Consider the following 12,684-nt stretch of genomic DNA (forward strand, 5'->3'; position numbering starts at 1 on the left):
TATTATTATTAAATTAATGATTTAAAAATCTATTTTAAAATATACTGTTATTCAATTATAGTCTTAAAAAAATCTTTTGAAATCCATTGTTATTTAAGTAATAATTTAAAAATCTACAATTTAGATTTTAATGATTTTTAGAGATTTTTTGGAGAACTTAAAAAGATTTTTTAGTTAAAAATACTGAAATTTAAATCTCATGGTTTTTAGTAGAATTTAAAAGAATTTTACAATAAATCATATTAACTTTCTTAAAATCATCAAAATCATTTAAAATTTCATAAAAATTCAAATCACTTAGATTGACTATACAGTTTTTACTTAACTTTGTAATTTTGTATTATAACAATTAGTATTAACAAATATTCGATGTTTTGAGATTTTTGCCGGAAAAAGAAGAAAAGCTATTGAGATGATGTAACTAGGATTTAGTTTTTCTGTGCTTCTTTCGAAAAGAAGCTCTCTAAATCTAATCAAAATTGCTTTTCATTTTCACTTTCTTCTTTTTCGATATTAGTGAAGCTTAAACCATTTTTTATTATTTTTGATTAATTTTTACGGTAAATGCCAAAATCATTAGACTGTTTTTTTTTGTTTTGTTTCATTCGGTAACTGGCGAAACAATTCCTATCCAAAGATCCAGTGTAATGACTAAACTAGAACAAAAAAGAAAAAAAAAAGTGCTCATTTATAGAACGTCACGGGTGACTCATTTATGTTCCATGTAATCATATCTTAATTCAAACCCAACTTCATCAGTCCCTTTCAACACATTGACTATATATATCATATTCATAGTATACCCAAATATATATATATACATAACAATCATGCTGAATAAAAGAAACAGCTATATATTCAAAAAAAATTCTAGCAATTTTGGGAGGAAAAGGAAATTCACATAACATGTAGAGAAAAATATAAAAGATGACTAAAACTGCACAAACACAAGCGTGAGCAAATTTAAGTAGCCAAAATAAAAGACAGTAAAAAAAATTAAAATTGGTCTGCCCTCAGGTCTTTCCATTAGAGGATGAGTTCTTATAGTTGTGGAATAGGTTAACGAGACGCTCGAGCACGGCCGCGCTTTTCGAGAAGTAACCTGAGAAACCTACCGGAGTGGACGCCGGAGGGAAATCTTCCGCCGGCATGGCAAAAGGACGAACCATTTTCTCCATCGTCTCGAGTGTTAAACAAGAACCAACCTCTTGCAGCCTCTCTGGTCCCATTATCGGAAGTGTGTGTTCCCTTAGCAATGACTCTGCCTCGTCGTCATTATTCTGCATATTGTCACAACAATTAGGATCTTCAAAATTGTTCCCTTTTTTAGTTTAAAACAAAAACAATAACCCTTGAATTGCTCTTACCTCTAAGGGAGACAAATCAGCTCCACGGCTAAATGTAAGCTCAATGCGGAATCTCTTCGGGTCTTCAAGTGATACCTGCATCGGTTTTTATGGATTCAGAAACTGATAGAGGCCATGCATATATTGAAGCATATGATGTGAGAGTGAAAGGGAACCTCAGTGTTCTCAAATAGCCTTAGGACAATGTAGCTCATGTAATCAAGTTCTTTAGTTTTACAAAGACGTTCCAAGGCGTTTTGGCAGATGAGACTTTCTTCTCCTTGAAGTGATTCATCGAGGTTACAGTATCGAAGGACATTCATCAACGAATGAATATGCGATTCCTGTTCCAATTCATACAACGCAAAAAAACATATTAGTTTTCACTCAAACACACTTAAACAAGCAATGTAGTAAGGAGGAAACTTACAGATGTGAAGTACAGTCGAGTCCTCACATGACGTTCAGGTGTCTTAACATTTGCATACCTAAAAGGAAATGAAAAGCAATTAGTAGATAACACCTGTGTAATATTCAGAAACCAAAAAACATATTAGTTTGTAGGGAAAGCAAAGAGCCAAAGACTATTACTTTGGATCTAAACGGTATTTGGTTTCCTTATCATCATCTTCGTCTTTATCACCTGTGCCAGGTCGTCTCAATTCATCGGTACTGATAGAAAGCCTTGGTTGACTATTTCTATCTTCTTTTTGGGACGCAGATAATGACAATGAGACTTGTTCATGGCTTTCTTTCAACTCAGCAACACTCATTGCTTCTTCTCGAGTATTCCTCAAATCTATCAAGATTTTCCCCATTAAGCGCCGAGCAATCTTTGGTTTTCAAGGAAACAAAAAATATTGCAATAATAAGTTGTGAGATCCTCTGGAAAAATACTCTGAGAGAGGAAAATAACTACACGTAGCTAGAAAGTGTCACCTTTGAACCGATTTTAAGCTTTTGTTGTGGATTGATGCCATACTCGTTTGGGATGACACCATCTGCAAGCAACTGCAACCACATAACTTTTTATAAGCAAGCACAGTCAACAATACAAAGATAACCAACAATGGTCATAGTTTCAATCAGGCATGATCAGTAGTCACAATGCCTTAGAAAACAATGCGACCATGCAAACTATTATATGAGTTTCAGGAAAAAGGGAAAGAGAAGTTTTAGTTTGTTTACCTGTGCGACTTTGAAGAGTTCATCTAATCCTTTTAGATCGAGATGGGAATTATGCAACAGGTCGTACCTGGTGGTGAGAATAACACATTACAGCATATTCAGAAACGAGTAACTAAAGCTAGGTGTAAATACACCAACAACACCTAAAAACTTACTTGCATGAATCGTAAACATCTGGAATCTGTGTGATGTCAAATCGGCTGCAAATAAACTCAACTATCAGTGATATTCACAAAACTCTACCGGAAAGAAAGATGAAAAAATGAGAAGCATTACTAAATCAAAGCATAGCTAAATCCAAACCCGATGCTAAACTTACTCTTTTCTTTCATTGTAGAGGTCCCTTGCGAGTTTTATCCACCGAGCAAACATCAGAAGGAACCCTTCACTACCACATGGTAATCCAGAGGCAATCCGATCACTGTCAATGTTTGTCTTGCCAAGGGCCTTTGCTTGATCATATGGTGGAATTATATCATATGGCTCAGTGAGGTTCTCGTCTTCATCCATTGCAAGTAGTCTTACTTGTTCAGTCACATTCTTGGTTAATTTCACCTAATTATTTGGAAAGTAATTCAACACATTAAGAGTTTATTTTCTCGACTCCAGTAAATCACTTTTACGAGGGAGAAAATGGCAGAGAAAACCAACTGTAAAATGAGATGAATGTGCTCAGTGCACAAAGCAATGTTACGTTGTTGTGCAAACAGACTCATGGCTGGTGATCTCTTTCACGTTAGCAATAAACTAATATATGATGGAAAAGTGTGCGTACCAGTTCACGTAGGAGTTCATGAGCGTTGGGAGGCAGTCCAGCTCCGTCAGTCATCCAAGGGCATTCTTCGGAGGAGACAGGTTCATCTATTATCTTTGTGCCAGACGTCATAATCTCGTTCAATCTAGCCTGGGAAAGCACGTAGAGAAGAAATCGAAACTGTTAAACTATTCCAAAAATTATTTGAGAAGGGGTATTTGCGGAGACTCTATTAGTAACAGATTGGATCTTGTTGGCCACAAGCAAATGGTTCAGACGAATTGCCAAAACGTGATTGACACACATTAAAGATGGCTCATCATATATACCGACAAACCTTAGTCGCTTCCATTTCAATGCTGGCATTATCAAGACCATCCAACATGGAAGAGTCCTTGCTAACCAAAGAAACCTAGAGAAATAAGATAAGAAATTAGTGATGATCATATGACATTGCAAAGCACCACGAGATCTCAGTGAAAGAAAAGGCCAAACCAGGATTGGTGTCAGCTGGCCTTCTAAGTCAAGCAGGCCTTTAGCAAAAGCTGCTGCAGACATCTGTTAACAATGCAAATAAGTATTGAAGCTTGAATTATATGTTCAAAAGCTGAATATCATATTCTCATCTTGACTACTAAAAGCGTAAAGCTGTACCTGAACACGTCCCTCGTCAGAGCTGTAAATTTTAAGGTCATGACGGTATGTACTATGGAGACGAAGTAAACCAGTCCCTTCACCTACAAGCAAATGCCATTTAATCGTTACAGACTTAGGAAACATATTGATCATCATAAGTCACCAAACTGATTCAGATGGAAAGTAGATCAAGTTTCCTCACCTGGATACATATTGTTGCGAAAGTATCTACCAAGTTCTTCTGCCTGCAAACGAAGCATACATCAAAAAAATTAGGCAAGAATACACCAGCGGCCTGCAGTTTTGCAGATAACAAGCCTTCATTTAGCAACAGAAATCTTGAATTTTGCAATGTATATTATATTATTTTCTGATACTGAATGGAAGTATACCTGCTTTCTACCAGCGTGTGTTAAAACACCACCGTATTTCAGAACCATAAGGGCCTCTACTGGTCTTTCTTCTTCGCCTTCACCATCGCTTTTTGGTATTTTAACCCACTTCAGCGGCTTCAGTTGAACCTTCCTGTATATACCCGAGAAATGTCCACCCTGCATAGTGCATATCAAAGTTCAATAATATGAGGGAGGGCTTACAGAAGAAAAGCCAATTCCAAACAGAACCTGTAGAAAATTCCCAGATCTATCTTAACAGCAAATCACCGTATAGCGAAAAACAAGAACCTATGACAGTAACAGCAGCTGACCGTGATGCTAAATCCAGGACAGTTATTAAGTAATTCTTTCCAAGGACTATATTCTCTACAATTACAGAAACTTGATTTCAAAGAATGCAGCACATAGAAACGGGAAAGTAACAAAATGTTGAGACACACAACCTCTTCTAGAACTGCTTTGACTTGCCGAAGCTTCTCAGCATGTTCAAGGTCTTCTGCATCACTATCACTTTCACGACCTGGTCTAAAGATAAAAAAAGAAGACCATAAGGTTCTTACCAGATTTCAACTGTAAACACAATTAACAGCCGCAGTAAATGACGCATGCTACTTTGTTTTTAAGAAAACTTCGATGGGACAGCAAAAAAGCCCCTTGGAAGGTTTTGGTGAGCAGAAATATAGCAGGACAACGGACGTAGCTTACTTAAAAATACATCACAGAAACATCAGGAATGTTCTAGGATTAATTTAAGTTATTTCAATTAAATAATGTTACTTTTATTCCATCCATTAAATCCTTGGATCCATTGGCTTTGTGCATTAGTAAAGAATTGCGCAGCTGAATATCATTTGGCAAGGAAAACGCTGGATTGCACATGTTTTTTGGTAAAAAGAAATGAATAAATAAGTTCAGGGTTCTACCTTGTACGGGGAACTAGCATTCTTGTAGCATCTAATAGATCTTGCAACTGGACGGCACTTTTAAGTTTGGTCTGCAAAAGGGGAAAAAATGACACAGTATGAGGAAATTAATCAAGACGAGATGAAGTTGATGATTTTGGAAGTCCTGCGCCTCTCACCTCAGCTCTTGGCTTTCCACCATTGTACTTCAACATGAGGTTTAATAGTTTTTCCTCTGTAACTTTTAGCTTCACTTTCTGTTTGGGAGTTCTATCACCACTTTCATGCAAAACAAAGTTTAACACTTCTCAGATCATGGCTAAACAGAGAGAATGGTAAAAGGAACATGTGATTATATGCTAGAACATACTGTCGAATAACAGCAATGACACAACGTAGCTCTTCTGACTGCCCAAAAGTGCCGATGATGCCACTTCCCTGGCGAGTTAGTCCTTCATTAGGTTGTACAGGCTCATTGACCTTCCATGGCAAAGTGGGAGGAAGAGTCGATGAAAGATGAGGAGCCTTTGCATCCAGACACATTTTCCTTAGCACACAAGCAGCATCGTCGTAATACCTTACAGTACAAGAGGTTAGTGAATACTTCAAATTAAAAAGCACTTTTAAAAGTATAACAGAGAGGCAACAGCATGCCAGTCTACAAACCATTTCAGCATTCCACGTTGAACACAGACAACAAGAACGAGGTTCATAACTATCTGGCATCATTTATACCAGCACAGAGTTGAATGTTTGCCATACATTAATGGCCATAATACATATCCTTTTGCAATTAGTGGGTAAAAATGCATTTGCTTTTGTGTTGATTAAGTAAGGCTACTCAAGATCTCTAGGGCTGTGTTCATATACAGGATTTTCAAACTAAAGCTGTGGCAGCTACAAGTCGACAACGTAAATGTTAAGCTTATTCTAAAAACTTAACCTGTAACATTGCCATTGCCCTACCAAGATATAAAACGATCTATGGTTTTAAGAGAGAACAGTACAAATGCAGAATGCTAGCTTACTTGTATGAATTCTTCACAAAACTCCATCCATTTACATCACAAACATATGAACAGCCCTCAGATCGTAGAAGGTCAAATCCACAGACCTGGAAATGTGAAAAAAAAAATTGAAGAAATTGCTACGTCGTTGCACAAAATCAGAAGTACCATTATAAGGGATTACAGCCCTGTAAGACATAACGAGAGCCACATAATTGGATTCCAACTTACCGCTTGCCTAAATGCAATGCAAACTTCTCTAGCCATTTGCTTTTCAGCAGGTGTAAGCAGTACTGGATATCTCACCTGTTCAAAAGAAAATAAATTACTGATCAAAATCTAAGCATCAAAGTTTTAAACCTTTATGAAAAAAACATTGGCAATTCATGCTTTTCATCAAAATCAGCAGACTTTGAAACTCTATTCAAACTGTAGCCCTTTAAAAAAGAGGTACATTAGGTTCCATATATGTAACTGTTGGAATATCAATGGAAGACGTACCTCCTTCCCATCTGTATTCCTCATAACAACACCATCTACAACAGGCGACTTTCTTGCTTCAGCATGTGCGTATTCAGGACCCACTGTGTAGACCTGTGTTTACCAGGAAGATTGTTAGTTGACAACTCATGAAAGGTTTAAGTTGTCCAAAAGATGGGACTGAGAATGAGCTTATCAAAAAAACATGTAGATGGCAAAGGATCACAACCTTGACATCAGTTCCTCCAGTAGCCATAAACTCCTCGTATATATAAGAGCCTTCTCTCCTAACCCTTCTGACGTCAGGATGAAATTCACTTGATCGGTTCCCAATCTATAGTAAAATGGGAAAATATATTAAGCAGAATGGAGTTGATCCGAAAATACAATAAATTACTCGACAATATTAGAATAGCCAGTCCAATCCAGAGCAGAGAAGTTCTGCGAAAAGATGCAGTACCTTGCGAAACAATTCTTTCATGCCACCACCTGCTGAGCTAGGGTAGTATATCATTATACTATGGTCATCCCCTAAACACGCATAAAGGATGTCAATTGTTAGCCGATAATAAAATAGATCTGCAAATCAGAAGATAAATAGAACAAGGAGGATATCCAGTGTCATATAACAACCAATGGCATTATATAAGAAAACAGGCAGAGACAAGCTCATGGAGGGATAGCTAAATATGTTGCGAGTGAAAAGAGAGCCAGAGTAAAGCTCACCATTGACAGGCTTTTCAACAAATGGCTTCCAGAAGCGTTCACCATGGACCTCAACAAAATCTTCTTCCTCGACAAAATAATCAAGGTCTTGATTTGGTACCGTTCTATTGACACAGGCATACCTAGGAACTGGGATGCCATACATCTCAAGATGCTGTAGAGGTGCACATAAATAGTTAATTTTATTAGTAAATAGGAAAAGCATGCAACTCTTCTTTGTCGCCAACGCTGAATCACTTTGAAGAATTAGCTAAAGTGCACAACGATCTTGCAGTTAAGAATGCTTACCTCATACACCTTCCGGCGGTCATGAAGAAGATACTGGGGATCAAGTTCATTCACTAAAAATGGCCTGAATAACAGAAGTTGGAAACAACAAACCTCAGAAGTCAAACTCAATTAATTTCCACCAAAAAACTAAGGTAAGACAGGCTTTTTATTGAGGCAGCAGCAAGAAATAAAAGGTAGGACTCACTTTCTTAAAGCAGCATATGCCTGAGCCTTCTTAAGAGGATATCCAGAGGAATGAAAAGCAATCAAGCAGTCACAAATGGGCCAACTGAAACAGCAAAGTTTCTTGTAAAGTTATATAATTCCAGTATATACTTTTGTTCTTGACATATATATCCAACAAGACTTTATCCTAATATATAAACTAATAAAAGAATCATGCATAACAAGAATAAACGATTATACAAGAAAGTGAAAGGCCAAAAAATGAGCTCTATATGGGTACAGCATACCTTTCTATAGGATCTTCAAGTATAACTTTATCCCCAAAATGTAAGATCTGCGAATAAAGTTGCGACAAAAGTGTCTATAGAGATGAGATCATAAAAGAGGAAATGGAATATCCCAAAGAATCTACAAAGACAAAGCGTCAGTAAAAACTTTCTTAGGCAGACTAATGCCAACAACTTGGAAAGGCAAAAAAAAATAAAAAAGTTACTCAGAAGCAAACATCTTCCAATAACATTACCCCAAGAATCACAAAAGTAACAAACTATAAAGATACAAACCAGAAATTATCACGAAAAAAGAAGGTCTGCTCTTGGATTAAAAAAGAGAAAGAAACCAGGTACCTCAAATTCACCAAAGGACTCAAGTCTGTCGAGAATTTCGCCCATGGGAGCTGAGAATACCTATAAACAAGGAACAGGAACCATATATGAGCGAGAGAGAACACATAGATAAGAGTTAAAAGAATTAACCAAGCGAACTCAATTAAAAACATATATAGCATCCGAATCTGTTCGTCAGTAGAAAAAGGCGAAAATACGAACAGCCAAAAAAAAGGAAAACAGAACCTCGGAGCCGCATTTCACCTTCTTTTCCATGACGCAGACTCCAACCTTTATCTTCTTCTCATCACCAACACTTACTCCTCCTTCATCTTCCATCCCTCTCTATCTCTTTCCTTTACCTTTTTCTCTTGTTCCTTGCTTTTACACAGCGACGTTTTCTCTCTTAAATCGCAGATTTCACAAAACCAACAAAAAAAAAAAATTATTAACTGACAGATACTAAATCTCGCCACTCGCCAAAATCCAACGATGATACGTATATGAACGGAAACGAACAAATCCTCCGTAAAAATAAAAAACACAGTCGAAGATTTCGCAGAAGAGAGAAGAAGAAGAGAGGCTTACCAGTAGAACAATTGTGATCATTCACAGCTCACAGGGCAGAGAGCAAAAGCGATAACAAAAATAAAAATTATAAAATAAAAAAAATCTCAGAAAGATTTTAGCAGAGAAAATATTTTACTCATTAAAAAAAAATATCTTAAGGAGCGGTGAAGCACGAGGAGAGAGAGAGAAAAGAACATTCATCCGTCACAGGCCGTTGCGTTAAATAATTTTATTATATATTTAGTTAAGAATTGTAATTTACTTGACTTAACTACTAGTCAGCATCCGTGGACCGAAACTGGACCTACAGCTTGACGTTATACTGTGGTTGAGCAAAAATATAATACTAATAGTGATGATTATACGAATTGTTTTGAATGTGATTTACTAAAAACATATCACATGGTCCATTGTGTCGTCCATCCATGTTATTCCAAAAGGTTTATGCCATTATTAGGTTTTCCGTATTTTATTTTATTTTGTTCATGGAACAATAAAAAAGTATGTAACCAAAAAAATAAAAGGTGTGGAAGGATAAGATCTCTAGCAGCAGGATTCGAGAATATGCAGTTAGTAAGAGAGAAATTGTAATTTAGCTTTTTGGTTATTTTCCTAACTTTTTCTTATTCCCAAAAAGTTTTTTTTTCTTTTTTCTTTTGCATAGAGTTTAAAAAGGTTCCAACCAAAACACTATAGGTGTCAGACTTTGTATCAGAATCTATTACTAATAACTAATTCGTTAGGTATACACACACATTTCGATTTGAATTCTAGTAGCTTTGGTAACTTATTTTATCATCAGTTTGAAGATTGAAAAATATAATAAACGAATAGAACAAAGTTTCAATAATATTAATAGGCAACTATATACATATATATATATATATGTACTTATATCTTTGACGTATCAACAACTATATATCAGATACAAATATGAAGAAGATATTATCTTCGAAAAGGATTTCAAGTTGGTTGTATTTGACGTATTTGTTGCTATCACTTATCAATCTCTGCAAAAAAAAAAAAAGGAACATCAATAACATTATTATAGTACTTAGAAACATTAAAATAATAACTAATTAACCTAGGGATGATTAAAATATGTGCTGGCGAGACGAATAATGAGATTTCCAAGAGAAATATATGTCGCATGTCAGATTTCCAATTTGAGATTCGAAACAACAACAAAAAGTCGTATAAACACAAACACTAATGTCTCAAATATACGTAAAATTTTATTGGAAATTGCCAAATTGGAATCCTCGAATGAAAAAAGTAGTACTAGTATAACTTAAAAAAAAAAAAAAGAGAAGTTTTGTACCGAAAGAAGAAGGAAAGACGATGATGTGCATAGTCGCGTTGTTTGGGGGAAGATGCAACTGAAGAGGATAAAGCTTTTCGTTCAAAGGGTTCCTACAGCAAATCATGACATCTTCCATCTCTGTTTCTTCCTCTACTTTCTTTTTTAGTTCTGTTAACTCGCTTCCATGGAACATCATTGATTTTTCTCCTATCTCCTTATTTATGTTCCCACCATCATCTCCGGTCTCGTAATATATTAATCTTCCTTCGGATTTTAGTGGTAAACTCACACTAAATGAATCATCTGACTGAATTAACATCAATCAATTAGCGTTTTACTTTTTGTTATTATAATATGTAAAATTTCGGAAAGATAGTAGTATTGGTATGTGTAGAGTATACAGTACCTCAATCCGTGAAAATGTGGAAGAACTATGGGTAGATTCTGCATCATCTTTGGTAACTCGGATTTGGAGAACGTCAACACTCCACATGATCCAATCTTGTGTGACCGTACGGCTAGGAATGTCGTGTGTGATAGATTTTCTCCACGGTGGTACACCTTTGTTCGCCCTTAGATATTGTCCGTACCGACTCTTGAACCGTACTTGTATATCATTGTCCGATATGGGCTCCCACTCCGCCGATGAATCCAACTTTCCCGGTAAAGTTTGAAGTACCTTGTTTCACAAACAATCTTAACATGGCTTCTTCAATTAGCAAGAAACAAAATCACGTTTAAAGAGTCATTGTTGTTTAAACAATGAGATTTCTCGATTGGCAAGATTAATTTGTTTGATTCAAAGCAGCTTATTAATCGAATTCTTATTTTCTCAAAATCATACCTTTTACCGATCTTTTCGCAACATTGTTAATGCAAATAGGCCATAGATATAATGTTTTCGTTTTGAATAAGAAACAATGACAAGATAGTAAAAATGTTATGCAGGGATCTTAGATGCCTTGTTTATCAAGAAATCTTGGGAAACCTAATGTGATATGAGGTTTTTTATTGTAAACCCCAAGATCATGGCCCTAGCTTGCTAGTTATATATATACCTTTTTACCGGTGGCTCCGAGGAGGAAATGAATATTAGTGGCCGTAAGGTATTTGCCGTAACAGCTTTGAAGACGAATCACATTGGATCCAGGTACGATCTCAACCGTCCATCTGGCGTTTTTAGTTGTGCCACGACGATCTTGACGAACGGATTCTTGGTCATCATCGGCAACTAAGTATTTCTCGTTGTGGCTACGGAGCCTAACAATCGGTGCCTTTCGGAATATCTCCATCCGCGACTTACACGAGAGAATAAGGAAAAAAAAAATCAACAATTAGGAGACAAAAGTGGATCTAAAAGCTATCTTTGTTGATGTATTGCCACAGTGCCACGTTTGTATGTATGAACGTCTCTCTTGTCGTGATGCGGTTGATTCTTTTTGGTTAGTGGTTGATCTTTTAAAAAAAAATTAAGACATTGAAGAGGACTGCGGAGATTTGTGTTCTATGATTGGAAGTTTCCTACTGGTCAATATATCCTTTTAACGAACTTAAAAACAATTCACTTCATTGTCGGAATATCTTGTCAAGTATTCATCATTGTACGATTAACATTATAATCAGTCAAATTCTGTTTTAATTTAATATGTCCGTAGGTCACACACTGCTGACATTTGTATTTTCCTGATTGCTTTATACCCCCAATGCAAAACTTATTCACGAAAGTAGTCGAGATTCAATTTCTCTGAGCAATCTACTTGTCATGTATCAATATGGTCTGACTCTTTTATAAAAATCATTAATCTTCTGCTCAGAAATATGAGTTTATTCTCATTGATTACAAGAATCTCTGAAGTCTGACATGTGAATTCTCATAAATTCATCACAGCAGAAGAATATGATAAATTTACCAAAACGGAAACTGAAATTAAAAATCAAAAAAGGATAAGTAAGAGATCAGAGTTTGGTTATGAAAAGTTTCGGTCACGGTTAATCTGAAACACGGACCAACTTGTTCATCATCATATCTCTTGTTTCTTTATCGCTTCATCATCTAATACGCTAATACAAATCGAATAAAACAGAAAGAAGACAGAGCAAATTGAGAACACGATAACAAAGCTAAACAAAAGGGGATTGATTAAAAACGAATTAGATCATCAGAGACTTAAATACTAAGAATCATGAAGATTTCTCCATCATATTGTTGCAGTATTTATTCATCACCTGATCTAATTTTAACCCTATCTACAAACAGGAGAGCTTAAAAAACCAAAACTCGAAATCCTAGGATCTACAGAATAACAGATTTGAAGA

The 12,684-nt window shown here is 36.0% G+C and overlaps 2 protein-coding genes and 2 non-coding genes across 8 annotated transcripts; all 4 read right to left on the reverse strand.

Moving 5' to 3' along the window:
* Positions 1–838: 838 nt before the first annotated feature.
* LOC104763827 (inositol hexakisphosphate and diphosphoinositol-pentakisphosphate kinase VIP1) lies at positions 839–9,531 on the reverse strand. 5 transcript variants are annotated; one of them, XR_015590612.1, is made up of 31 exons: positions 9,084–9,301; positions 8,760–8,900; positions 8,517–8,576; positions 8,178–8,224; positions 7,910–7,993; positions 7,723–7,786; positions 7,435–7,588; positions 7,169–7,239; positions 6,938–7,042; positions 6,730–6,822; positions 6,460–6,534; positions 6,250–6,335; positions 5,592–5,798; positions 5,401–5,500; positions 5,243–5,313; positions 4,763–4,844; positions 4,317–4,475; positions 4,127–4,219; positions 3,943–4,025; positions 3,784–3,846; positions 3,626–3,700; positions 3,310–3,438; positions 2,854–3,089; positions 2,690–2,734; positions 2,535–2,601; positions 2,286–2,357; positions 1,938–2,179; positions 1,777–1,834; positions 1,523–1,690; positions 1,368–1,442; positions 839–1,280 (listed from the first exon to the last, which is right to left on the reverse strand). XR_015590612.1 is itself a non-coding variant. In XM_010487210.3 (31 exons), exons 2-31 carry the CDS (start codon positions 8,832–8,834, stop codon positions 1,014–1,016), a joined length of 3,174 nt encoding a protein of 1,057 aa, XP_010485512.1. In that variant the 5' UTR covers positions 8,835–8,900; positions 9,084–9,531; the 3' UTR covers positions 839–1,013. The 5 variants fall into 5 exon arrangements, 3 of the variants coding, with proteins under 3 accessions (XP_010485512.1, XP_010485513.1, XP_087356872.1); XR_015590611.1 differs by having other exon boundaries at positions 8,742–8,900; positions 9,084–9,283; XM_010487210.3 differs by having other exon boundaries at positions 4,127–4,169; positions 8,742–8,900; positions 9,084–9,531.
* A 324-nt stretch (positions 9,532–9,855) lies between these two features.
* LOC104763826 (uncharacterized) lies at positions 9,856–11,790 on the reverse strand. Its single transcript, XM_010487209.3, has 4 exons — positions 11,427–11,790; positions 10,775–11,047; positions 10,387–10,675; positions 9,856–10,075 (listed from the first exon to the last, which is right to left on the reverse strand). Exons 1-4 carry the CDS (start codon positions 11,658–11,660, stop codon positions 10,062–10,064), a joined length of 810 nt encoding a protein of 269 aa, XP_010485511.1. The 5' UTR covers positions 11,661–11,790; the 3' UTR covers positions 9,856–10,061.
* A 381-nt stretch (positions 11,791–12,171) lies between these two features.
* LOC147920023 (small nucleolar RNA R64/Z200 family) lies at positions 12,172–12,262 on the reverse strand. Its single transcript, XR_015592004.1, has one exon. It is a non-coding gene; the product is annotated as a small nucleolar RNA R64/Z200 family (small nucleolar RNA).
* Positions 12,263–12,522: 260 nt separating this feature from the next.
* Positions 12,523–12,600, reverse strand: LOC147920024 (small nucleolar RNA Z199). The gene has a single exon (XR_015591988.1). It is a non-coding gene; the product is annotated as a small nucleolar RNA Z199 (small nucleolar RNA).
* Positions 12,601–12,684: the final 84 nt, after the last annotated feature.

Source organism: Camelina sativa, chromosome 19 (genome assembly GCF_030686135.1).
Source record: "Camelina sativa cultivar CO46 ecotype springtype chromosome 19, ASM3068613v1".
Classification (NCBI taxonomy): domain Eukaryota; kingdom Viridiplantae; phylum Streptophyta; class Magnoliopsida; order Brassicales; family Brassicaceae; genus Camelina; species Camelina sativa.

What these genes read in the sequence shown, in the direction of transcription:
- LOC104763827 (XM_010487210.3), bottom strand. Translation starts at nt 8,834, where the DNA reads ATGGAAGATGAAGGAGGAGTAAGTGTTGGTGATGAGAAGAAGATAAAG. An exon ending in CTGGAGGAACTGATGTCAAG is followed by an intron (nt 6,823 to 6,937) that starts GTTGTGATCCTT and finishes TGGTAAACACAG; the next exon opens with GTCTACACAGTGGGTCCTGA. An exon ending in CTGACGAGGGACGTGTTCAG is followed by an intron (nt 3,847 to 3,942) that starts GTACAGCTTTAC and finishes CATTGTTAACAG; the next exon opens with ATGTCTGCAGCAGCTTTTGC.
- LOC104763826 (XM_010487209.3), bottom strand. Translation starts at nt 11,660, where the DNA reads ATGGAGATATTCCGAAAGGCACCGATTGTTAGGCTCCGTAGCCACAAC. An exon ending in TCGGAGCCACCGGTAAAAAG is followed by an intron (nt 11,048 to 11,426) that starts GTATATATATAA and finishes TTGTGAAACAAG; the next exon opens with GTACTTCAAACTTTACCGGG. An exon ending in CCACATTTTCACGGATTGAG is followed by an intron (nt 10,676 to 10,774) that starts GTACTGTATACT and finishes ATGTTAATTCAG; the next exon opens with TCAGATGATTCATTTAGTGT.